The sequence below is a fragment of the Lampetra planeri genome, chromosome 72, assembly GCF_965212315.1.
Source record: "Lampetra planeri chromosome 72, kcLamPlan1.2.h2, whole genome shotgun sequence".
Lineage (NCBI taxonomy): Eukaryota > Metazoa > Chordata > Hyperoartia > Petromyzontiformes > Petromyzontidae > Lampetra > Lampetra planeri.
In genome coordinates, this window is record NC_136177.1 from 1,121,926 (window position 1) to 1,148,277 (window position 26,352).

General features: G+C 49.8%; 1 protein-coding gene across 1 annotated transcript in view; it reads left to right on the top strand.

Annotated features, from left to right (window-relative positions):
- Positions 1-24,624, top strand: part of LOC144737588 (uncharacterized) — a 44,954-nt gene extending 20,330 nt beyond the window's left edge. Inside the window, exons 4-9 of the mRNA XM_078620346.1 lie at positions 902-2,277; positions 5,241-5,608; positions 7,487-7,632; positions 18,051-18,170; positions 18,928-19,179; positions 19,574-24,624. Coding sequence (XP_078476472.1) covers positions 902-2,277; positions 5,241-5,608; positions 7,487-7,632; positions 18,051-18,170; positions 18,928-19,179; positions 19,574-20,286 — 2,975 coding nt within the window. The 3' untranslated portion in view covers positions 20,287-24,624. The remainder of the gene's footprint in view (positions 1-901; positions 2,278-5,240; positions 5,609-7,486; positions 7,633-18,050; positions 18,171-18,927; positions 19,180-19,573) is intronic.
- The last annotated feature ends 1,728 nt before the right edge of the window (positions 24,625-26,352 follow it).

A 26,352-nucleotide genomic window follows, 5' to 3' on the forward strand; every position in this document is an offset into this window, starting at 1 on the left:
ACATCTCGCCACCCTGGCGCCCTAAGGTTAAGAAATTTTACGTGTTACCTGCTAATACTGTTGTAATGACTCCAACACGTTGGTTGTAGAAAAGGTGTGAGAAGATGTTATTATCTTCTGCAGCGTGCGTTCATGTCAACTTCCACCATCAAAAGCGCCCCGAGCCTTCCCTGATCCTCTTCTTTTTTTCTTTTTCCCCACACTTTCTCTCCCGTTTCTCTCCATCCAATCAATTCTCTTCTCCCGTCCCTCGTCACAACCTCTTCTCATCTCCCATTTGCTGCGCGCACATTCCGCGTCGGGAGGTATATCTGACGTAATTTGTCTCCCTCCATCAATGGTGAGTGAGCTTATTCTTAGGTGTGCCGTTTCAGCCAATAGGGAGCCATGTTGCTCGTCGGCTCTGAAGTCCACATAATGCTCACGCATGTGTCTGATTGCCTCTCCGTTTGTACAGGTAAGTACTCTATACTTTTAATCGGTGTGTGTGTGTGAAACTGGTAAGGGCTGTTATAATTTAAATAGTCCAGTATCATGAACATCTCAAAATGCAATTGTGGCTGTCGCCTGATGGGGCTGGTTGTTGTACATACCAACGAAACGTATCTACTCGAATTGTAAATGTGTGTTGTGTGTTTACTCTCCAACACAACAACTGGTTACTGCTGAACTAGTAAACTATTTGGCCACTTTTTGTTTATGTGACAACCCCTTAACTAAATTGGCCATGTCGTGTGGTGGTGGCGGGTTTAACAACACATTTATATTTACACGATCTAACCCAAAAACCTCTCATGGATAACATTGGTTGCGAAAGCTCAACTACTCACGACTACGTATGCATGAAACTGCAACAGAGTTTTCAAACGTTGCCTTCTTTGTGTTCTCCCCCCTATTGCAGGAACAATGGCAGAGTGTGGACTTGCAAGACGCCGGAATGAAAATTCGCGTAAGGGGTTTTTCAACTACGACCACCAGACCAGGATGCAGCTCCACTCTGCACAGACCACCACCAGCAGCAGCAGCGAGAGCCGGCGGCAGTGGGAACTTTTTCCGTGCAATCCGGAGTGCGAAGGCGACACGGAGACGCGCCGGGCATTGGACGGGTCGCGTCGGAGCCCGGCAGGCGCGGGAGGGATGCCCGCACAAGCACTGTCGCCCACGCAAGCGACGTCGCCCGCGCACGTCTGCCCCGAGTGCGGGAAGGAGTTCACCACCGCCAAGGGCTTGGGGCGCCACCGGAAGATCCATGCGAGGGAGAAGCCGCACCGGTGCGCCGTGTGCGCTCGGGGCTTCGTGCGCCCATCGGCCCTCAAGAGCCACGCTTGGGTGCACGCGGAGGAACGGCCCCACCAGTGCACCGAGTGCGGGAAGGGCTTTGCGCGGGCCGCTTCCCTGAAGCAGCATGCCCAGACGCACACAGGCGAGAGGCCGTACCAGTGCAATGTGTGCGGCCGAGGTTTCAGAGTCTCCAAGGTCCTCAAGGATCACATGATGACGCACACCGGCGAGAGGCCACACAAGTGCTCGGCGTGCGGGAAGAGCTTCATCCAGTTATCGGCCCTTCGGAACCACGCGAGGATGCACACTGGCGAGAGACCATACGCGTGCTCCGTGTGCGACAAGGCCTTCACGCTCCTGAGAGTGCTCAGGGACCACGCGAAGACCCACACGGGCGAGAGGCCGCACGTGTGCCCCGTCTGTGGCAAGGGCTTCATCTTCTCCAAGGACTTCAGGAACCATGCGATGACGCACACGGGCGAGAGGCCGCACGCGTGCATCGTGTGCGGCAAGGCCTTCGCGGACCCGTCGGGCCTCGCACTCCACGCGAGGATCCACACGGGCGAGAGGCCGCACGCGTGCCACGCCTGCGGCAAGGCCTTCAGACGCTCGTCGGCCCTGCAGAGGCACGCGAGGACGCACACGGGAGAGAGGCCCCATGTGTGCCCCGTGTGCGATAGGGCCTTTGCCCTGCCCAAGTTCCTCAAGGACCACATGATGACGCACACAGGCGAGCGCCCCTACAGGTGCTCCTTCTGCGGCAAGGGGTTCATCAAGCAGGTGAACCTGGTGTGCCACGTGAGGTCGCACACCGGCGAGAGGCCGCACGCGTGCGCCGTGTGCGGCAAGGGCTTCGCGTACGCGTCGGTGCTCAAGAGCCACGCTGTGACCCACACGGGCGAGAGGCCGCACGCGTGCGCTGTGTGTGGCAAGGGGTTCGCCTACCGATCCGTCCTGAAGCGTCATGCGGATACCCACGCGAAGGAGGTGGCAAAATGAAGACCCCCGACAGGCATCGTGAAGGAAGCGTTTTGTTGTGCTCGCTCGCTTTTGAACGAGACTCCGCGAAGTTCGCGCGGTGCAAACGAAATAAGTTTTGATGAAAAATAATAATATCCTTTCTGGTAATAATACAGGAGGTGTGTTAAGATGTTAAAACACCAAATAGACACCTAACCACGCATACTTGTGGCAAAAAATGCCAACAAACATCCTCATAATATATACACAATGTCTTTGAAACTGCTTGTACAGGCCATCGGTTCAGAGGAAGTATGTGTGCATGCGTATAGATTTAGCACGGTTGGCTGCGTACGGCGCGAAAGAAGTTCAACGTACGTACGTACGTAGATAGATAAAAGATAGCATGAAATTAACATAACGAGAACAGGAAAGTCATCGTATTAAGGAACAACTCATGCTTAATAACGATGGAGAAATGCAATATCGAGTATCAACCTACGTAAATTTGTTTTTGTCTCTGTCTCAACAACCTATTAAAGCAAATACATCGATGTTCTGGGGGATAGTGATTCAACTTAAAAACACACAAGAGATCACACCGGTCCTGTACCAATGCCATATTTTCTGTCTGTTTGCAACAGCAGAGGTGTAGAAAATTCCAACAAAACCTATATCTCCTTTGGTTCTTTCGGTAAAGTCACGTAGATAGAAAATAAAATAATTATTAATAAAAACTATAAAAAAAAACTCACGACGTTTCGATCGCAATACAAGCGGTCGTCAGCAGGCGTAGAAAAAAATAATTGTATTTAATTTTTTCTTATTTTCTATCTACGTGACTTTATCAATAGAACCAAATAATATGAATTCCTGCAGTCACGAAAGTTTTAAGTCAAAATGTAAAACCTACATCTGCTTTATTTACCTGGTCAAGGCATATGATACTATCAATAGGCCTGGGCTCTGGGTTGTTCTTCGTGCTTTAATAGTCTCTGACTCTCTGCTCACAATCATTATGAACATTCATGATGGTGGGAAAGCCCAGGTAAAGCTACGTGGCCGGGAGTTGGAGCCATTCCGTTCACCTTGGGGTGCGACAGGGATGTCCTGTGGCTCCCACATTATTCAACATATTTTTCAATCACGTAGTTTGAGAATCCTTCCATGGCTAACTGGTGGAATCTCCATCTGGTGCAGATACAATGCGAGGATGATTGATGCCCGGGTGCGGTCGAGGGATGGCTCCCTATTGGTTAACCATGTTATGTATGCTGATGATCTGGTAATTGCTGCTCACATAGAGAATGAGTTGGAGGCACTGCTGCTAGACCTGGAGTGTACCACTAAGAGGTGTGGCCTGACCATCAGCCCCACCAAAACTAGCACCTACCTGGGTAGTTTGTGCCATCACACACTCCACACCTTCAACTCCCCATTGCTGATGTGGCAATTGTGGATAGAGTGGAGATTTTTGACATACCTGGGCAGTGAGCTTATGACCAGCTCCAGGTTAACGGCAGTGGAGCGGCATTATCTTTTCATCAGCTGCGTAAATCTGTGTGGAATCTACCTGGTCTGTCGCTCCACACGAAGCTTCGGGTCTTCCCGGCCATGGTCATACCCTCCGTTTATGCTTGCGAAACGTGGACCCCCCCCTAATGGAACATCTTTACCAGTTAGAAACATTCAGGCTGGCCTGCCTACAATTCAACCTGGGATTAACCAGGCTGGATTGTGTGAGGAGCTCACAATTCAATTCCTTGAAAGCTCTGGACAAAGTCCCATCGGTGAGTTCCGGCAGGCAAGGCTGCGATGGCTGGATCATGTAGCCCGCATGCCCAGTCACCGCATGCCCAAACAGCTTTTGTTCAGCCAGATGGGGCTAAACGGACGCAGCACGGGCTAGAGAGGAGATGGAGTGATGTGGTACACGAGGATGTGGAGCTGAGTGGACTCGCCGATGACCGGTACGAGCGGAGTCAAGATCGGCCTCTGTGGAGGAGGCTCGTCAAGGGCGCTACTGGGCAGTTGGAGGCAGTCGCCCTTCAGCAACAACGCAGGGGAGAGCGACGCTCACAACAATGAGCGGGGCGCCGGCTAAAACGCAGCAAGTTTGTACAGACGGGGGCACAGCTGGTGCATCTGCCAGTCATCTCAGTCAGTCAACCCATGGTACCTGGGTCTGTCCCGTGACCTCCTGTCAGCGGGTGTTCGACACTTCACGTGGCCTGAAAGTGCACATAGCCAGGCACAAGCGCCGTGGTGATGTCACCACCACTTCGTGGCAAATGGCGGTTGTGTGTGTGCAATTATGCGCCTCATTAAACCCCTATTTTTTTACGTAACTTTATTTAATGTTTTTTTTACAATACATTCTTTATTACAGTATTACATGCATATGTACACTTTCTTATTGATCAATTTAACAATGTTTCTCATTTTTGTTGAACCATAACACATTTAATAACACTGACCGTATGGGCATTTAAAACGGTGCATTGTTGGGTTCCTAATTGTGTACCATCGTTCGACTTACCAATGGGTCTCAGGAACGTATTATTGTTTAAAAAAATTATATCTACGTGACTTTACCGCAAGAACCATAGAATAGTGTATAGTCGTGTAGTATATAGTAGTGTATAATGTAGTGTATAGTCGTGTATAATGTAGTGTAGAGTCGTGCATATAGTAGTGTATAGTTTAGTATATAGTAGTGTATAGTAGTGTATAATGTAATGTATAGTAGTGTATAATGTAGTGTATAGTCGTGTAGTATATAGTAGTTTATAGTGTATAATGTAGTGTATAGTGTAGTATATAGTAGTGTATAAGCGTGCAGTATATAGTAGTGTATAGTAGTGTATAATGTAGTGTATTGTTGTGTATAATGCAGTATTTAGTGTAGTATATAGTAGTGTATAATGTAGTGTATCGTAGATGTATGTGCTGTGCTAATTGGAGGTTCCGCATTTTGCTTCCCAAGTGCACCAACTTAGCCTCCCATCGTGCCGCCCTCTTGCTGGGCATCATCGTTCACTCAGACTCAACTCCTCCCACCAACTTCTCTCGTTATCACGTCTACCACAACGTCATCGCGTCTACCACAACGTCATCGCGTCTACCACAACGTCATCGCGTCTACCACAACGTCATCGCGTCTACCAGCTCTCATCATCACATCTACCCACCATCGTCATCGTCCCCGAGTCAACACGTATAATCGTCATCACGTCCACCACTCGTCACATCTACCCACCACACGTCATCACGTCCACCACTCGTCACGTCCTTGTGTTTACCAATCGCTTCGGGGTCGCCACTCGAGATTGCTGCTGCGGGGAAACCGAGAGGAGGGCGAGACCCGGTGGGTGGCTCCTGCTGCTCCTCCTGTTGCTGCTGCTCCTACTGCTGCTCCTCCTACTTCTGATGCTGCTACCCTTGCTGCTGCTCTTGCTCCTCCTCCTGCTGCTGTTCCTCCTCCTGCTGATCCTCCTGCTCCTGCTGCTGATCCTCCTGCTGCGGATCCTCCTGCTGCTGCTCCTGCTGTTGCTGCGCAAGCGGCGCGCGGGGGCGATCCACATTCTGCTCCTCTGTTCCTCCTGCACCTCATCTCTCTCCTCCTGCACATCATCCCCCTCCTCGCACTTTCCCAGTGTGTACCCACGCCTAATACCATTGCGGTTTATTTGCGCGGACAATCGTGTCGAATCCGAGGTTCTCAGGAGTTTTTATAATGACTCCTCTACTTACGAACATTCGACTTACACACTTTCAGAGATACAAACAAACCTGGCAGTATGTCCAGTTGGCCGAGAGTCATAAGGTCAACTGCTGCGCAATAGGTGGTGGTGGCATCTACTTCTATAGAACATGAAGAACCAGTGGCATCTACTTCTACAGAACATGAAGAACCAGTGGCATCTACTTCTACAGAACGTGAAGAACCAGTGGCATCTACTTCTACAGAACATAAAGAACCAGTGGCATCTACTTCTACAGAGCGTGAAGAACCAGTGGCATCTACTTCTACAGAACATGAAGAACCAGTGGCATCTACTTCTACAGAACATGTAGAACCAGTGGCATCTACATCTACAGAACGTGAAGAACCAGTAGCATATACATCTGCAGAAAGTGAAGAACCAGTAGCATCTGCAGAATGTGAGGAACCATTGTCATCTACATCTGCAGAAAGTGAAGAACCAGTAACATCTACATCTGCAGAATGTGAAGAACCAGTAGCATCTACATCTGCAGAATGTGAGGAACCATTGGCATCTACATCTGCAGAAAGTGAAGAACCAGTAGCATCTACATCTGCAGAATGTGAAGAACCAGTGGCATCTACATCTACAGAACGTGAAGAACCAGTGGCATCTACATCTATAGAACGTGAAGAACCAGTGGCATCTACATCTGTAGAAAGTGAAGAACCAGTATCATCTACATCTGCAGAACGTGAAGAAACAGTGGCATCTACATTTGCAGGAGATTATACAAATTTTAAAACCATTCCCCGTGTTTAGTGTATATGCCACAAACAACGTGTTTGGAATCTACAGGAGTAAAGTTGGGCATTACGAGAAAATCGACTTACGAACAGACCTTTGCAATCCAACTCGTTCGTAAGTAGAGGAGTCTTTCCCGTAGCAAAGCTCCGCTGAGCTAGGACGATTATTATTTTTGTTCAAAGGGCAATTCGGACCGGTAGACATAAAAATATTCCACACAATTTAAAGATTTTTTTACTTAATAATAACCGCAATTATTGTGTAAGATTTACATTTTCGCACTTAAACTCCAATAAGTCAGTTTAAGTGAGGACAGAGAATGGCAGAATGTAAATGCCAAGAGATATCAGAATTTCAATAATCAGAAACTTGTATTTGTACTGCAGGAAGAGGTAATCCGATGAGCTATGGAGTTCTTTGCTCGCATATGTCCAATAAGGGGGCACGGGGGTCAGAACGTTACACCAATAACAAACAATACTCACAAACACGATAGGAGTGCAAAGTATAGGAAAGGTAAACACATCACTTAAAACAATATACAAATGAAACTAAGCTATTTTGTATCTTACCAGGTAAGGGCCACTGAGCTATTAGCTGATTTTTCAGAAGCGGCCTGGCCATAACAAATGACAGCTCAACGAAGTAGTGGCTTTTGTAGAAATGTATGGCAGCCAAATAATCTAAACGCGTGACGTCCACTGAGGCTCTCCCTTTTTGGATCGCGGAAGTTGCCCTCCCCCCCGTCAGACAAGAAGCTGCAGAGAAGATCCCTGGGCTGGCAAGATGCCACGCAGAGCCAACGTGCGATGGGAAGACATCGCCGCCGCTGCTGCCGCCGCTGCCGCCGCCGCCGCTGCTGCTACTAGTGCTCCCGGTGAGTGGTGTCTCTGCGTTTTGCTTCCTTCTCGCCACAGAACTCTCGCTGGGGGGGGGGGTGTCAGAGTCGGCAGTGTCGACCGGCGTGAGTTTGACGCGTCGCACGATCATCGTTATTGTTATCACAGCTGTCTCTCGCTCTGTGGCGGCGATGAGATATCAGCAACTCCAAATTTATCGCTGTGGAAGGATCTTGCCGCTGCCACTTCTGCTGCTGCATCTAAGCTGGAGCCAAAGGGGCGACTCAACGTAGAGAGTTAGAAAAAGGGTTCCGCGTATATAGAAGACGACCTGGTGATGCGGGCGGTGATGGAAAGGAAACTGGCCGCTAATTTAGACATACACACGCGTGATGTTGTTGCATACGTTATGTATACATTAACCCCTCCCTCTTCTCTAGTCTTGGCACCTGATTCTCTCACAAGTGAAGACATCAGATTTATCCACTTCTCTATACCTATATTAAAATTAAACGAGATACAACTAATACTTTAGAACGTAAGACTACTGCAATCATTGCAAATTAATTAATTCTCAAGGCTGAGCAATACCAAATTAAGCCAAGGGCCTCAAAACCACCTAGACTGTATGGGCTACCAAAGATTCATGAAATCGGTATCCTATTATGACCCATAGTAAGTACAATAGGCTCTGCTACATATCGATTAGCAAGATATGTAACTAACCAAATACAGCCCTACATCGGTAGGACATCTTCATAAGAAATTCAGAATATCCTGTGAATGTGATTAAAGATATTTAACTTAACCCTAATGATATTCTGGTGAGTTTTGATGTAATTTCTCTATTCACTAAGGTTCCAGTTAACTAGTCACTTAAATTACTTAACACACTAGTAAATAAGACAGGTTTACCAACAGATATTCCAAAACTAGCTGACCATTGTCTAAATAACACTTATTTTCTTATGGAAAGGTGATTTCTTTAACAAAAGGAAGGAGCAGCAATGGGCTTTCCTTTATCTCCTGCTATAGCGAATCTGTACGTGGAAATTTTTTAAGCAAGAACACTTGCCTCAAGTACATTAAAACCATCTTTTTGGTTTAGATATGTGGATGACACTTTGGTTGTCTAGCCACATGGTAAAGATACACTTAATACATGTCTAAATCATCTCAATGCACAAAACACAGCCATCCAGTTCACCATGGAAAGGGATGTGAATAACACACTCCCTTTCCTAGATATTTTGCTTGAACATGGCCTAAATGGTAAAATAACACACAGCGTTTACTGAAAGGGAACGCACGCTGATGCCTATCTGAATGCATATTCGCATCATCACAGAAATTTTCTCTCATCAAGACACTCATACATCGGGCTAAAACAGTGTCAGATGGTGAAAATCTGAGGAGAGAGTTTAAACATGTGTAATGACATCTGCAGAGCATGAAGGTTCCAGAGGTCTGTTCGTAATTCGATTTGTTTACGCCAGATTTTACGCCTGTCGATTACAAATATGTTGTACGGTGTGTACACTAAACACGGGGAATGCCAAACTTGATTTGAAGCTTTCGTGACTGCAGGAATTACTCTTTCGTTCTTTCCGTAAAGTCACGTAGAAAGAAAAGAAATTAAATAATACAATACGACGTTTCGATTGCAACACAAACAACCGTCATCAGGTAGAACTAAATTGTGTTGCAATCGAAACAGCGTATTTTATTATTTAATTTATTTTCTTTCTATGTGACTTTACCGAAAGAACCAAAGAGTAACGGGGAATGCCTTTAAAAGTTGTATAATCTCTTGTAGATGTAGATGCCACTGGCACTTCATGTTCTGTAGATGCAGATGCCACTACCGCCATCTATTGCCCGGCAGATGAACTTACGACTCTCGGTCCAAACAGGTAACTAGACATACAGACAGGTTTGTTTGTATCTCTGTAATGCGAGCGTAAACGGCCTCGCGGGATGTGACGTAATAGGTGGGAGGCGTTAGGGTCACGTGGGGAGAGGGAGAGCTTTTAAGGGCAAGAACGGGAAGGGAGAGAGAGAGAGTGTGGGAATAAAGACAGGAGGAGGCCACGCAGGGCAGGAGGTGGAAAGTGGCGTGATCGCCACAGGTCGGGACTCGGCACCGTTGGCCAGCGGTGTCCGGGCATGGAGGAGACGGAGAGCCAGCAGCGGGGCTGCATAGAGAGCAGCTGTGGGGCTGCAGGTCGGAGGCAGAGAGGCTGAGTGAAGAGCCAGCAGCGGGGCTGCATAGTGAGCCAGCAGCAAGTCTGCAGGAGTGACGGCAGCAGTGGGGCTGCCGAGCGGGAGACGGAGGAGACTCTGAGCGAGACGCCGTGCGGGCAAAGTTGTACGAACCACAATAAAGGACAACGGAGACAGACCCAGTGCAAGACTCTTTTATTACACTGGTGTCAGAAGTGAAACGGCATGTCAAAACAGCTCAGAAGAAAGAATATCCCCGCACCATCGTCTGCTACATCTTCCGACGACGACGACCTTCCTCAGGCAGTGGCGCTGCCAACGATGGAGGGAGAAATCGACGCGGGAACGAGTGATGGCCCGGGGGTGCAAGAGGTCGCCGCTTCGGTGGATCCGCCCGCGCCGGGGGACGCTGACCAGCGATGGAGACAGATGGCGGCCCAGCTGGAGACTTTGAAGACCGTCTTGGCGCAACTGTGTGACCTCGTCACGCCGGCGACGGGTTCGGGGAGGCCCGGGGGTGACCAACAGACCAGGGCCTTGCCTGCGCCGCCAGCGCCCTCCGCCACGCGGCACGAGGACGCCATCTTGGGCGTGGCAGGGGAAGAACCGCGGGAAGCCGCCATCTTTGACACGTTGCGGTGCGATGCCATCTTGAACATGCCACGCGACGCGCCGTCTGCGGAGGACAGCGGAGCGAGGACCCGCAGCCGTCACTTGACAACAGTTAAAGAATTTTCAATTGGAGGCGACTGGAGTGCATTCGCCTGCCGATTTTTGGCGGCGGTACGCTCCGCCAGATGGACTGACGCAGAGGCCCTGGAAGTTCTGCCAACTCTTCTCGACGATGAGTCGGTCAGATTTTTCTGTTCCATCAAGGCCGAGAAGAAGAAGACACTGAGAGGGGTTTTTGACGAGATGGCGGATGCGTACGAGCCACCGGATGACGCTCACCGACGATTCGTTAAGCGCCAGCGGGCACCCGAAGAGTCGCCGGTGGCATACAGGGGTGCTGTCCTGGAATTGGCCATGGCCGCATACCCTGAGACGGAGCCTGACCTATTGGAACCCCTTATTTTGGGCAAAATGCTTGAGCTGTCAAGAGATTTGGGGATCCCTATGCCGGTGTGCGGCCATGAGAAGTTGACGTCTCGGGCTGCTGCGAAGTGTTTGGATGCCCAGTTTAATCTGCGCCGTTGGAAGCAGGTGACAGCGTGGACAGGGGGGCCCATCGTGGAAGGGGGTGCCGTGGGTTGGGATCCCAAGAAGGCGGTGTACGTTCCTGACGGGGGGGGCCCGCAGGAATTGACGGCCGCCTCTGCGCAGTGGCCTGCCCGCGGAGGGCCGGGGCCGCGATCTGCGCCGCCGACGCGGGAGCGTCGGGATGGGGGGAGTGCTGTGCGTCGTAATGACGTCGAGTGTTTCCGCTGCGGTCGCAAAGGCCACTTCGCCAGGGATGGCTGGGCCCGTATCCCGGGGCCGCCCCAGCAGGAGGCCTCGACCACAGACGTGCCGCGGAAGGACCCTCCTGGACAGGCAAGTCGGTGCGCACCAGACACCCGGCAAGGCTTGGCACCTCATTCATCACCGTTGCCGCGCGATCCGGGTGTCGTTAACAACGGGAGGCCGCCGACTGGCCTATGTCGCTCGGTAACGCAGTGGCGTAAATTGGCACGGCGGGTTGTTGCGGCCGCTACTGATTCGTCCACTGTGCCGGGTTCTATACAAGGGGTCGACGTGCGCATTTTAGTGGACTCCGGTGCGTCCGCGACGATTATATCGGATGTCATTTTCCATCTGTTGGGCATCCCGCCGGACGCAGTGCGCCCGGTTTACGATTCCTGTGTAGAAGCGAACGGGGGGAGTATGGGCATTGTGGACCAGATGGACGCCAATATATCCATCGGGGGGGTGTCGGCCTCGGGAACTGTGTTGATTTCGAGGTCCCTTGCGGTTCCGTGTTTGTTGGGAACTGATTTTCTGGCCAAAATGCCCATTCTAAAAAGAGTTACTCAAAATTGCATTGAATTACAGGGGGGTCGAAAAATTACATTTTTGCCGTCGCCCTGGGGGCGACCCGCTCCGGTCTGCCAGGTGCAGGCGCTGTCCGAAGTATCTGTTGACAATCTTAATTTAGGAGCTTTCGTGACTGCAGGAATTATTCTTTGGTTCTTTTCGGTTAAGTCACGTCTAAAAATAAAATAATAAATTAAAATAACATATTACGACGTTTCGATTGCAACACAAGCAATCATCATCAGGCATAAAAGAAACAGCAACAAAAAATCTAACTAGAAAAACTATAGACAGACATACAAGCAGACAGACATCACAACGGCACACAGAGAGAGGACACAAATCGGCACAAAGAGAGGGGTCGTTTCTGTGACGGTCCTTAAATATAGAGAGGGGGGGGGACGGAGAGAGGGAAGGGGCAGAGAGAATTAGCACATCAATGAGTGTACGGCAACGTACTGCTGTGGAACGGGCACGCAAGATTGAAAACTAGGAGGCACACGAAAATTAAATAACCTAGCAAAATATCGAAATGTGATGTAATACAACACAGAGAGTCGGTTAACACACAATTAACGCATAGCCTGGTTGATTACGTGTTTCAAAATTTGCTAAGTCAGAATTTTAAGTGTGAAAATTCCAAAGAGAGGACACAGGCAGAGAGAACAAATAGCCAGAAAGAAAAGGATAAGCTTAAAACTTCCCCGTAGAAGTGGTTCAATCTTAATTTAGGAGCTCTCTTTGGAATTTTCACACTTAAAATTCTAACTTAGCAAATTTTGAAACACGTAATCAACCAGGCTATGCGTTAATTGTGTGTTAACCGACTCTCTGTGTTGTATTACATCACATTTCGATATTTTGCTAGGTTATTTAATTTTCGTGTGCCTCCTAGTTTTCAATATTGCGTGCCCGTTCCACAGCAGTACGTTGCCGTACACTCATTGATGTGCTAATTCACTCTGCCCCCTCCCTCTCTCCGTCCCCCCCCCCCTCTCTATATTTAAGGACCGTCACAGAAACGACCCCTCTCTTTGTGCCGATTTGTGTCCTCTCTCTGTGTGCCGTTGTGATGTCTGTCTGCTTGTATGTCTGTCTATAGTTTTTCTAGTTAGATTTTCTGTTGCTGTTTCTTTTATGCCTGATGATGATTGCTTGTGTTGCAATCGAAACGTCGTAATATGTTATTTTAATTTATTATTTTATTTTTAGACGTGACTTAACCGAAAAGAACCAAAGAATAATTCCTGCAGTCACGAAAGCTCCTAAATTAAGATTGAACCACTTCTACGGGGAAGTTTTAAGCTTATCCTTTTCTTTCTGGCTATTTGTTCTCTCTGCCTGTGTCCTCTCTTTGGAATTTTCACACTTAAAATTCTAACTTAGCAAATTTTGAAACACGTAATCAACCAGGCTATGCGTTAATTGTGTGTTAACCGACTCTCTGTGTTGTATTACATCACATTTCGATATTTTGCTAGGTTATTTCATTTTCGTGTGCCTCCTAGTTTTCAATCTTGCGTGCCTGTTCCACAGCAGTACGTTGCCGTACACTCATTGATGTGCTAATTCTCTCTGCCCCCTCCCTCTCTCCGTCCCCCCCCCTCTCTATATTTAAGGACCGTCACAGAAACGACCCCTCTCTTTGTGCCGATTTGTGTCCTCTCTCTGTGTGCCGTTGTGATGTCTGTCTGCTTGTATGTCTGTCTATAGTTTTTCTAGTTAGATTTTTTGTTGCTGTTTCTTTTATGCCTGATGATGATTGCTTGTGTTGCAATCGAAACGTCGTAATATGTTATTTTAATTTATTATTTTATTTTTAGACGTGACTTAACCGAAAAGAACCAAAGAATATCTGTTGACATTCCACCTGGTTCACAGATGCTTATCCCCTTGCGATATCGGAAACCGGTGCCTGGTCGGGAAGGAGCGCCTGGGGTTTTGTTATCGCCGTCCGCAACCATAACGGGCGGATTGGCGCTGGTCGGGGCGCAAACTATTATCCGGCCGGACCAGCAGCCGTTTTTGCAGGTGCTTAATGGGAGTACGGAGAATGTTTGAGTGCCGGCCGGAACGGTCGTGGCCCATGCCACAACAGCGTTCACGGCCCAGGACGATCTGGGCCGCCGGGATGTGGTTGGTGGAGTTTCGGGCCCTGCGGGCCAAGATGATCGCTGGGTCGCCGAATTGTGCGGCGAAAATTCATCCCTGACCGGGGAACAGTGATCTGCGCTTCGCGCGCTATTGTTGAGTTATTCCGATGTGTTTAGCTCCGACGATTTGGACTTGGGACGCACCTCCCTGCTTTCCCATCATATTGACACGGGGGACACTGCTCCGATTCGGTTGAACTCGCATCGGATGAGCCCGGCGGAGCGAGACCATGTTCGTGGAGCAGTGGATGACATGCTGGCTGCGGACATAATATCTCCGTCTAACAGCCCATGGGGCGCGCCTGTAGTCTTGGTCAAAAAGAAAGACGGCAAATTGCGATTTTGCGTCGATTTTCGCAAATTAAACAAAGTGTCCGTGGCGGATGCGTACCCCCTGCCGCGTATGGATGATTCCCTCGATGCCTTGTCGGGGGCGAAGTTCTTTTCGACGCTGGATCTCTCTTCGGGATTCTGGTAGCTTCCCCTCGATGAGTCCTCGCGGGAAAAGACTGCTTTCCGTATGCCGCAGGGCCTATTTCAATTTAATTGTCTTCCGATGGGGTTGAATGCTGCCCCCGCCACATTTCAGAGGTTGATGGAGCTGGTATTAACGGGGTTGCAGTGGGAGACATGTCTGATATATTTAGACGATATCATCATCTTTAGCCGCACATTTGACGAACATCTACAGAGACTGGAGGCGGTGTTCGCCAGGATGCGCTCCGCCAATCTGAAATTTAAACCTAAGAAATGTCACCTATTGCAACGGTCCGTGCGCTATTTGGGACATATAGTCAGTGCCGACGGGGTTGCCACGGATCCGGAGAAGAAGGCGTGCGTCCGCAACTGGCCAACCCCGGCCACGGTGGGGGATGTGCGTCGCTTCTTGGGGTTTGCCTCATATTACCGTAGGTTCGTTCCCAATTTTGCAACGATCGCTAGGCCTCTACACCTCCTTATGGGTAAAGGACGAAAATTCTGTTGGGGACCGGCAGAGGAGGCGGCGTTTAAGGGCCTGCGCGATCGTTTGGCAACGGCGCCAACATTGGACTATCCCGATTTTGATCACCCTTTCATTCTGGACACGGACGCGAGTGACACGGGCATTGGGGCCGTTCTGTCACAGTCCAAAGGCGGTGTGGAACGCGTGGTGGCGTACGGTAGCCGCGTCTTGTCCCCCGCGGAAACCCGCTACTGCGTCACTCGCCGTGAACTTTTGGCCATTGTCTATTTTCTCCGCCAATTTCGGCCGTATTTCTACGGCCGTTTGTTTATTGTGCGCACGGATCATGCGGCTTTACAATATGCTCTGAGGGTAGACCAACCATCTGGCCAGCTGGCACGATGGTTGGACACTCTGCAGGAGTTTTCCTTCCAAATTCAACATCGGAAGGGGGCGCGTCACGCGAATGCGGACGCGCTCTCCAGGTTACCGCAAGGATCCCCTTGCGCTTGCGCGTCGGGTACGCATAGGTGTACGCCGACCCAGCAGCCCCCTCGGCCTATTGCGTTAGCGGTCGAGGTGCCTGAGGCTCCAGTGTGCCCGGGACAGGCCGATGGGGTTCTGAACCTTCCACGAGCAGTGTGGATTCGTGAACAAATGCTTGACAACTCGTTGGGGACCCTGCGGAGTCGGGCTGCAAAGGGAGGGGGGGGACTGGTTTCCGGGGGGACGCCGGGGGCCGCTCTCCGCGACGGACTGCTGATGTGGAGGGAGGGGTTACATGATTGCTGGCGTCTGGTTGTACCGTCGTCGATACGGTACGAATTGATTAGGACTCTGCATTGCGACACGCTATTACACCTGGGGGTGCAGAAAACCTTGTTGACGTTGCAGCGAGACTACTTCTGGCACGGCATGACGACGGATGTCGTCGGGCACGTTCGCGCGTGTCCCGAGTGTGCCCGGCGGAAGCTGCCTAAACACCTATACGTGCCGCCGATACAGTCTATACAAGTGTCTCGAAGTTAACGAGTTGGTGGCGTTGGATATTTTGGGACCCTTCCCGCCATCCGCTAAGGGTAATAAATACTTGCTAGTTGGGGTGGAGTATCTCTCCCGCTGGCCGATGGCCTGGCCCTTGCCCGACCAGTCGGCGGCGTCCATTACGGACGCCTTTCTATTTGGATATGTCATGGACACAAAGGGGCGCCGGAGAGGCTGCTCACGGATCAGGGCCGGAATTTTTCTTCTAAATTGTTGGGGGAGGTGTGCGCTGCTCTGGGGACCAAAAAGATCCGGACATCCCCCTACCACCCGCAGACGGATGGCATGGTGGAACGACTAAATCGGACGCTGTCAGCCATGCTGTGTCACACGGTTAATGAGAAGCAAGCTGATTGGGATTTGCACATCCCTGGGGTACTCTCGGCATACCGGATGACGCCTCACGCGTCCACAGGATATTCTCCGTTTTTTCTCATGTACGGTCGCGAAAACGTGCTGCCAATGGATGTGCAGTTGGGAACGGGAGTGAGAGGACCTACTAAGCCTCTCCCCGATTACATTCAGGACGCCGTTTGCCGCGTCGCTGAGGCGGGGGAGGGGGCCCGAGTGGCTATTGCCAAAACCCAGGCCCGAAACGAACGTTGCGCTCGACGCTCGAAGGCGAAGTGCCCCTGGAAGGTGGGGGACATGGCTTGGCTGCATTGCCCGCAGGTGCGAGCAGGAACCTCCCCTAAATTGCATAAACCATGGCAGGGGCCTGTTAGGCTCATTGAGGTTCCTAACCCGCAGTCTGCGCGCGTTCGGTTCGGATCTCGGCGCTGGTACGTCCATACGTCTCGCTTGAAACCATACGTGGCCCCTCGAACGGATGCGTCATCTCCTGATGTTGCCTTGCCGGTGTCTGTTGCCGCCGACGCACCCTTGCCTGTGCCTGTTGACCCTGCAAGAGCGCCTGTCGTGCCTTCTACAGACAAACCGGCCGTGACACTGCAGGAGGCAGCGGACTCTGCTCTGGGTGGGCCTACCACGGCTGCGGGGACACCTGACCCCGCCGCCCCTCCAACCCCACCACAGACACGGTTGCGGGACACCCCGGACTCTGGTCCTTCGGGGGAACGGGACCTTGGCGTTGGCGGGCCTCAAATAGCGACAGGCGGTCTTGATCCTGTCGCTCCTAAAACCCCGTCGCGTTCTCGGTCTGTAGGGGGGCCGCCGCTCGTCCGGGACGGGCCGGCGACCCGCACGCGTTCGAAATCCCTTTCTTTTCGTTGATTGTTGTTCTCGTTCTTGTTGTTATTGTTATATTCGTTGTATTCTCCGTTGTCCGTTCACGGCTGATGGGTGGGTGGTCGCTCGCATTACTTGTTCTGTTTCAGCCGAGGACGGCTGGAATTTTCTCTACGGGGGAGGGTGGTGTAATGCGAGCGTAAACGGCCTCGCGGGATGTGACGTAATAGGTGGGAGGAGTTAGGGTCACGTGGGGAGAGGGAGAGCTTTTAAGGGCAGGAACCGGAAGGGAGAGAGAGAGAGTGTGGGAATAAAGACAGGAGGAGGCCACGCAGGGCAGGAGGTGGAAAGTGGCGTGATCGCCACAGGTCGGGACTCGGCACCGTTAGCCAGCGGTGTCCGGGCATGGAGGAGACGGAGAGCCAGCAGCGGGGCTGCATAGAGAGCAGCCGTGGGGCTGCAGGTCGGAGGCAGAGAGGCTGAGTGAAGAGCCAGCAGCGGGGCTGCATAGTGAGCCAGCAGCAAGTCTGCAGGAGCGACGGCAGCAGTAGGGCTGCCGAGCGGGAGACGGAGGAGACTCTGAGCGAGACGCCGTGCGGGCAAAGTTGTACGAACCACAATAAAGGACAACGGAGACAGACCCAGTGCAAGAGTCCTTTATTACATCTCTGAAAATTCGTAAGTCGAATGTTTGTAAGTAGAGCAGTCCCTGCATTGTTTTAACGTTCAGACCCTGTGCCCTCCTTACTGGACATCTGTAGAAAAAGAGCTGTGCAGATCATGGGATTAATTTCTCCAGTTATAATAAACTAATGCTGCATTTTTGTATAATAATAAAAATAAAATTATAAGATTTGACATTCACGTGTCTTGATTTTTTTCCCCCGTACAGGAGGAGTGGTCCCTTATCCGACCGTGAAGGCATTGAGTGGTCGCTTGGAGCGTAACCCTCGGAGGCAGACGTGGCTCCAGGTGAAAGAGGAGAGAGAGGAGGACGAGGAGGAATACCGGGGTGAGTGACTTTGCTGTTGCAAAGTTCTGACCTCCGTGCCCAGACAATTTGTGACAAAGAGCTTTATAGTTTATCAGATTCCTCGTCCCCCTCCTCCCCCCCCCCCCCTCCTCCTCCTCCCCTTCTCCCCCTCCCCCCTTTCCTCTTCCCCTTCCTCCTCCCCCCTCCTCCTCCCCCACTCCCCCTCACCCCCCTCACCCCCCCCTCCTCCTCCTCGTCCCCCTCCTCCACTTCTCCACCTCAACCCCCCTCCTCCTAATCCTCTTTCTCCACCCCTCCTCCTGTAGTCTTAAATAAAAGATACCAATTATTCTGAAATAGTAGGAATGGAGGTATTTTATTTAAGACAGGAAACAGGAGCAGGATTTCTCCACAATTCTGGCTAATCGCCTGATGAGGCCTGGTTGTTGTTGTTGTGGATGTCTTTGATGTAATTACACCGGCGACCCATCACGGAACTGGAATTGTAAATGTGTGTTGTCGATTTCACTCTCCTACACACACATTACCGGTTTAGTGCTGAACTCGTCAACTTGATTGCCCACGTTTTGTTTACGTGACGAACCCCTTACTGGTTGGCTGTGTCGAGTGGTGGAGGGTTTAACGACACAACATTTATACTTATATCTAAACGCGCTCTAACCCTAACAAAATGACTTCTGTTATGCGGCGATGATGACGTCGCTTGCTTCCTTTACGATGTAGACGCGTCGTCGCACTTGATAATTATTATTTTTGTCGTCGACTTCGTTAACAGAGGTGAGGGGTGATATTCATCTCCCAGCCGAGGGAGCTGACATTCAAATTAAAGAGGAGGAGGATGAGGAGGGGCGGAGCGAAAAAGACGGAGTGGGAGTGGGAGGAGGCCTTCGCATCAAACAAGAGCCCCTGGAGAACGATGAGGAGCGAGCGGTTCACGACGTCTCCCCATCGGCCTGGCGAGGAGACGGCTGGGCGCCTTCGTCGGGTGTGGCGGAGGTGGAGGTGGAGGTAGAGAATGAGAGCGATGGTGAGTGTGTGTGGGGCATGCCAGTAGTGGCATAGGAGATGTTAACTACCTCTTCTGGTGCGCAGGGAGGTCATGGGTTCGATCCCGACCCTGATGAGATGTTAACTACCTCGCCTGGTGCACAGGAGATCGTGGCTTTGATTCCGACTCTAATCAGATGTTAACTACCTCGCCTGGTGTACAGAAGGTAGTGTGTTCGATCCCCACCCTGATGAGATGTTCAACTACCTCGCCTGGGGTACAGGAGGTTGTGGGTTCGATCCTGACCCTGACGAGATGTTAACTACCTCGCCCGGTGCGCAGGTAGGTAGTGGGTTTACAACAACAACAACAAAATAACACACGACGTATTTCGTCCTGTCGTCGTTTATATTTGAACACCCGCCCACGCGAGGCATAGCAGCGGAGGGCGGACCCGCGAGGCGCTCCGACGAACGGACGCGCGACGACGATGATGACGACGACGAACCCCGACGGAGGCCGCCGCCCAAGGGCGGGCACGTGCGGGCTCATGCTTGCCCCGAATGCGGCAAGGCGTTCGCGACGACAAAGAGCCTCAGGCGCCACCAGAAGATCCACCTGCTCGTGAAGCCCTACCAGTGCCCTGCGTGCGACAAGGGCTTCGTGCGCCCCTCTACCCTACGCAGCCACATGTGGATCCACACGGGCGAGAAGCTGCACAGGTGCTCGGCGTGCGGCAAGAGCTTCTCGCAGTCATCGTCGCTGCAGAACCACGCGCGGACGCACACCGGCGAGAGGCCGCACGTCTGCCCCGTCTGTGGCAAGGGCTTCATCCAGTCGTCACCCTACCAGCGGCACATGATGACGCACACGGGCGACAGGCCACACAAGTGCCACCTGTGCGCGAAGTCCTTCACCGTCGCCAAGTTCCTCAAGGACCACCTGATGACGCACACGGGCGAGCGGCCCTACAGGTGCTCCTTCTGCGAGAAGGGCTTCATTAAGCAGCTGAACCTCGTGTGCCACGTGCGGTCGCACACAGGCGAGAAGCCGCACACATGTCCCGTGTGCGGCAAGGGCTTCGCCTACAAATCAGTGCTCAAGTGTCACATGAGGACTCACAGGGGGAAGATGGACCAACATTAGCGTCCCTCGGTAGGATGAATAAGTGTAAAACAAAGGCCACGTGACAGTGTTGGACATTTGTGGATTATTAGATAGCCTGGGCTTTTTTCACTTTCGTTTAAAAAAAAAATGATAAGACAATACTACAAGATTGCTGTGCATATATATCGAAATAGGGATTATAAGTCCTACGTCATTCACTACCACCAGTACTATTACATTTGACTTCCAAAGAGACACCCGATGACCCACACGGGGCCCTACAGGGTGCCACCGTGTGACGATAAATCAAGTCGGTGCTTGAGTATCACGTAAGGACTCACAGGGGGAAGATGGATCGACACGAGCGGCCTCTGGGATGGATAAAGTATAAATATAAAGGCCACGTGACAGTGTTGGACATTTGTGGATTCTTAGAGAGTCTGGGCTTTTTTTCGGTTTAATTAAAATGAAAAATTATAAGACCAGAGTAACACTACAAGATTGCTATATCTACAGTAAGGTTTCAGAGTATGCGGGAGTAGGTAGGCTCCATGTACCTCCGTGTAAGCGCGATTTTTCATAAGTTGGGGTTCGCCTGTATGAGTATAGATATACATGGAAATATATACACTCCTATATACTACTATATCACTAGAAACTACTATATGAGTGTAATATATAAAATGTAAGTGTATATAAAATTTATATAAATGTACATAAATGTTTATTGAAGTCAAAGCATTGTACAGTAAATGATTCACTAATCATCGGTAGCATCCAAGTCAGATAGAAAATGAGATTATTAACACGAGACTAGAACACTAGATGTTGTTTTGGACACGTTTCTTGCGCGGGCAATACAGTTACATTCCCTCAAATACACATGGCGGGGGGTGATTTGACCCCATGCATGTAGCGAAAGTAAAGTCACAAAGTGTAAGAATGAATTGGGGTGGTCGGTCGCGTATGAGCGGGTCCGCTTACTCTGAGACCTTACTATATATCGAAATCGGGAATATCTTTCCTCGGTCATTCATCGCCACCGATACTCATACGTTTAACTTCCAGAGAGGCATGCGATGACCCACGCTGGGCACTATAGGGCTTCTCGAGTGCCACCCTGTGTGATGACAAATCAATTCGGTGCTTGAGTGTCACATGATGACTCACAGGGAGGAGAAGGACCAACGCGAGAGGCCCTCTATGGGATGGATAAAGTATAATATATTAAAGAAAGGCCATGTGACAGTGAGTGTTTTGCCCTTTCTGGCAATACAGAGGAGGTGTTAAGATCTTCAAACACCAAATAGAGAAAAATTTTGACTTAACTTTCGTGACTGCAGGAATTCATAGTCTTGGTTCTTTTGGTAAAGTCACGTATCTACGTGGGGTTCGCCTGTATGACTTTAGCGAAAGAACCAAGAATACCAAATAGATACCTTTTTGCAAGGAATAAAGGCCGCATTAACCACACTCAGGACTTGTGGTGAACATGCAAACAAACATGCTCTGATAATTAATACATGCGTTGTCTTTGAAACTGACTGGCCTACACCATAGACATCAGCCTTCTTTATGGCCTAGTCTCACTACCAGCGTCTGACCAGAGAACAACGGCAAAAGGTGAACAGCACAAATACAATGCAAGTATCAGAGCTTTTACCGATACTCTTTTTGACTATCTCAACACGTGAAAACAAAGTAAATCCGACGAGCTGAGACATGTCTCAAACGTTAATGCTGGTGGGGCTCGGCATAGAGTTGTTTTCCCCATGTATGTACCCATACGGCGAACTTCTTTCGCGCCATTACGTAGTTAACCGTGCTAATCGGAGGTGCCAGGGGAAGGACGACAAACTAAACAACAAGCAGTTCTAAAGAAATGAGTTTGTCAATCTGAAAATTGCATAGCTCCCAGTGGCTTCCTAATATGTGAAGAAAGAGCGTTCCAGACGGCCGTAGAAGAGCATCTGAAAGCACAGTGCGATAATGCGGTGTATAGTTGTGTAGTGTAATGTATAGTATATAGCATAATATAAAGCAGTGTATAGTAGTGTATATAGCATCTGAAAGCACGCAATGCGGTGACAGTCTTTGTTCGATGGACAGCCAAAAGCCACCACCGCCGCTGCTGCTGCGAGGCTGAGCGGAGTTCGCGTGACGACGATGGCTTACGCTCATTTCTTCAGAAATGCTTTCTGCGTTCAAGTTGTTGTCCTTCTGCCGCACCCACGTACGCACCCGCGTGCGTACGACACGTCGATCGGAGGGTGAAAGTGGGGATGTGGGGGGAGGGAGCCATAAGGAGGGGTTTAAAAGGGGAAAGATCGTAACCATTGTCGCAACAGCCCTCTTTTGTGCGGGTGCCTGTATAACACGATTTGCGCTTCTTCCGCCTGTCCCCGTTGGTGAGACCACCCCCCCCACCCCGCTCGCCGATTGAGGCTTAAGTGTGCGTTGGAGAACGCAAATCTCTACTAGCGGTGTCCTCAGTTCTAGAGCAGCGCGAATGGGGAGGGAAATCGCATCGTTTTTTTTTGGTGTCGAGTTCTTTCGGCGTTTCGCCTGCACTAGGAAGTGAAGTGCCTTTGCGTGGTGGTAATAGAAATACATATCCACAATAGAGGTTTTGTTTGGGTTAGATCACGTCAATCTAAATGTGTCGTTAAAGCCGCCACCACCCAACACAACCAATTAATAAGGTTTGTCACGTAAACTAAATGTGCCAATTCGTTACTAGTTTAGCACTGACCAGTTGTGTGTTAGAGAGTTTTGTTTACGTGACAAACCTTACTAGTTGGCTGTGTCTCAGGGTGGTGGTGGGTTTAACGACGCATTTATATTGACGCGATCTAACCCAAACTAACCTATGTTATGGATAATATTGGTCGTAAAAGCGCGACTGCTACTACTACGTGTTAAACCAAAAATAAATATCTATATAGTTATATTTTATTGTGTACCGCACGAGTGTTTGAGTAGCTTGGGATGGTAGCGTAGAATTAGAATATTTATTTCTACTGGAGGAAATCCAATGAGCTATGAAGCTTTTATTCACATACAGTCCGTTCTCCTATAACACAGAAATTTTCATAATGTGAATTAACATATATATATAACGCGCTGAATGTAATTAAAGAAACGCATTTTTTTCTATAACACAGATGCCAAATTGGATATAATGCGATGGAGCGAACTGAACTACGTGGCGCAGCACGGGTACGAATAAGCAGTGGTCGTAGCATCATCGGTACCGATAAAGTAATTTTTATTTTACTTCTTGGCGGTTAAACACCTTGACGGCTGTATTCATGCCAGAAAGGCTAAAGCCTCATCATTCCATACTTTTTTTATTACAGTCTGTTCTCCTCTATAACGCATAGTAGTTTCCATAACGCAAATTGGATATATAACACGATTCATGTAATTTTCTTTCTTATAACGCGGATGCTGAATTGGATATAAGGCGATGGAGTGAACGGAACTACATCACGCGGCGTGAGTAGAAAAAAGCGGCGGTCGTAACGGCTGCTGCCTCGGCGTAGCATCATCATCATCGCACAACAAGGCATTGGGATGCTGCTGGATGCTGCTTCTAGATGCTACCCACCACGCACCTCGGTTTTTGTCCAGCCCTGCGTTACGCAACTCACGCACATTATCGCGGACTGTGCTTACCCCCTATATCATAGCATATATCATAACGCGATTTTTTTTCCATAACGCAGTGTTCTTCAGGAATGCAACTACTACTACCTCCACGTTATAGGAGAACAAGACCGGATGCCTAGGAGGAGCTCGGGGTCAGATCAGTACAGGAAGCAGAGGAGGTTGGTGTATGTGTGTTAGTGTTGTTTGCATGTCTCACGGTGGCGAGATGTTAACTACTTCACCTGGTATGCAGGAGGTCGTGGGTTTGATCCTGACCCTGACGTCTGCTGTATCGTATCACGGTGGAGAGATGATAACTACCTCGCCTACATACATGAGGTCGTGGGTTTGATCTGGACCCTTATGCCTGCTGTATATTTGGAGTTTGCGGCGGCTCTCTCCCCATGTCATGTGGATTTTTTTTCCTCAGGGATCCTCCGTTTTTTTCCCTCCGCATTTAGAGAGTATTTGGCTGCTGCTATAAATGTCCACATGACGATGATAAGCCCACTTCGTTGAGCTGTCATTTGTGATAGCCAAGTCGCTTCTCGAAAATAAGCTGATAGCTCAGTAGGGCCTTACCTGGTAAAATAAAAAAGATCTTGATTTGAAGCTTTCGTCACTGCAGGAATACATACTGTTTGGTTCTTTCGGTAAAGTCACGTAGTTAGAAATAAAATAAAACAAATCACGACGTTTCGATCGAAACACAAGCGGTATATTTATTATTTGTGATTTGCTTCCCTTCCCTATACTTTGCACTCCTATTGTGTTTCTATTATTATTTGTTGTGGCTTTCTGACCCGTCCCTTATTGGACAACTGTGAAAAATAGCTCCATAGCTCGTTGGATTTCTCCAGGAAAAATACAGATTCTGATTATGTGTATAGGTGTGCTTGTGTATTGGGGAGTGGTGGCGCAGCAGTTAGCAGCGCTGCGAAACCTGGCTACGACCCGAGTTTGATTCTCGCTCACGGCCAACATCGGTGATAGCGATTATCTGAACCGGTCCTAGGCCAACCCCTAGGTCGACTCAGCCTCAAATTAGTACCTGGTGTGGTGTGTAAACATCGCCACTACTACTCGCTAACAGCACTTGCCCCAAGTCTGTTAGAGGCTACATGAGGGACCATTGTCTTTGTGTATTGTGTTAGTTACGGTAGGGTAGAGGATCGATGTGATGAGTGCGTCTGCCAGGGTGTGTTTTCCAGTGCATTCTGTAACAGTGTTCTGTAGTGTGTGGTGTATGTGTATCTATGTTGAACTTCTATTGCGCTGGACATAGCCAGCAGTGTTAGTTTGTACGAGCTGGTCTACAGCGTGTTAAGTGTACGAACGAAGTGCATGGGACAGTCCTCGACTTACTAACATAATTGTAACGTTTGTCAAACTGTTCGTAAGTCGGAACATAATATGAGTTTATTTCAATACCCATACGGTCAGTGTTATGAAATGTGTTCCGGTTCAACAAAACAATTGTAAGGAATATTGCACATTTGCATGTAATACTGTAAAAACAAATACTGTCTGATGAATAAAACATAAAAGAAAGTAACATAAATAGAAAAAAAAACTTGAGTCCCGCATGCTTGTCCAAAGGGGCGCAATGAGTCACACAGATACACAACAACAACCGCCATTCGCCACGAAGTGGCGGTGACGTCACCATGACGCTTGTGCCTAGCTATGTGCACGTTAAGGCCACGCAAAGTGTCAAACGCGCAGGAGGTAACGGGACAGACCCAGGTTCTATGGGTCGACTAACAGAGATGACTGGCCGATGCACCACCTGTGCCCCCTACTGTGCCAACTTGCTGTGTTTTAGCCACCCGGCGCTCCGCTCGTTGTTGAGCATTGCTCTGTCCTCCATTGTTATTGGACGACGACTGCCTCCAACTGCCCAGTAGCGTCCTTCAAGATCCTCCACCACAGAGACCGATCTTGACACCGCTGGTACCAGTCATCGGCAAGTCCACTCAGCTCCACATCCTCTTGTACCACATCACTCCAAAGACAAAGATCCTCCGTATAGCTCGTAACCGACTTTTGGGGCAAGTGCTGTTAGTAGCAGCACCGATGAAGGCTGGCACTGTGGAACACGAGGGGGTGGGTGGATGGCCAGCAACTACGCATATACACAAACAATACGAAGACCAACACCAATTTTTTTTTAAAACTGCCCATTTGCAATCCACATACTTGCGTGCAACACATGGCATAATTAACGTGTACAAAAACATTTCAGACAGAATACGCATTATTAAATTGCAACTTGACTATACTTGTGTAGAGGAGAGATGTACGCAGTGCGCGCATTGAGTGGGTGCAATCGAGGACGAGCAGGTGTGCACGTTGGGGCATGAGCTTGACGCCGGAGAGACGGGAGATGGGGGCGATGATTAGGGATTAATGAGTGCGAGAGGCGCCGTAGAGGCGACAGCTTAAGTGGAGAGC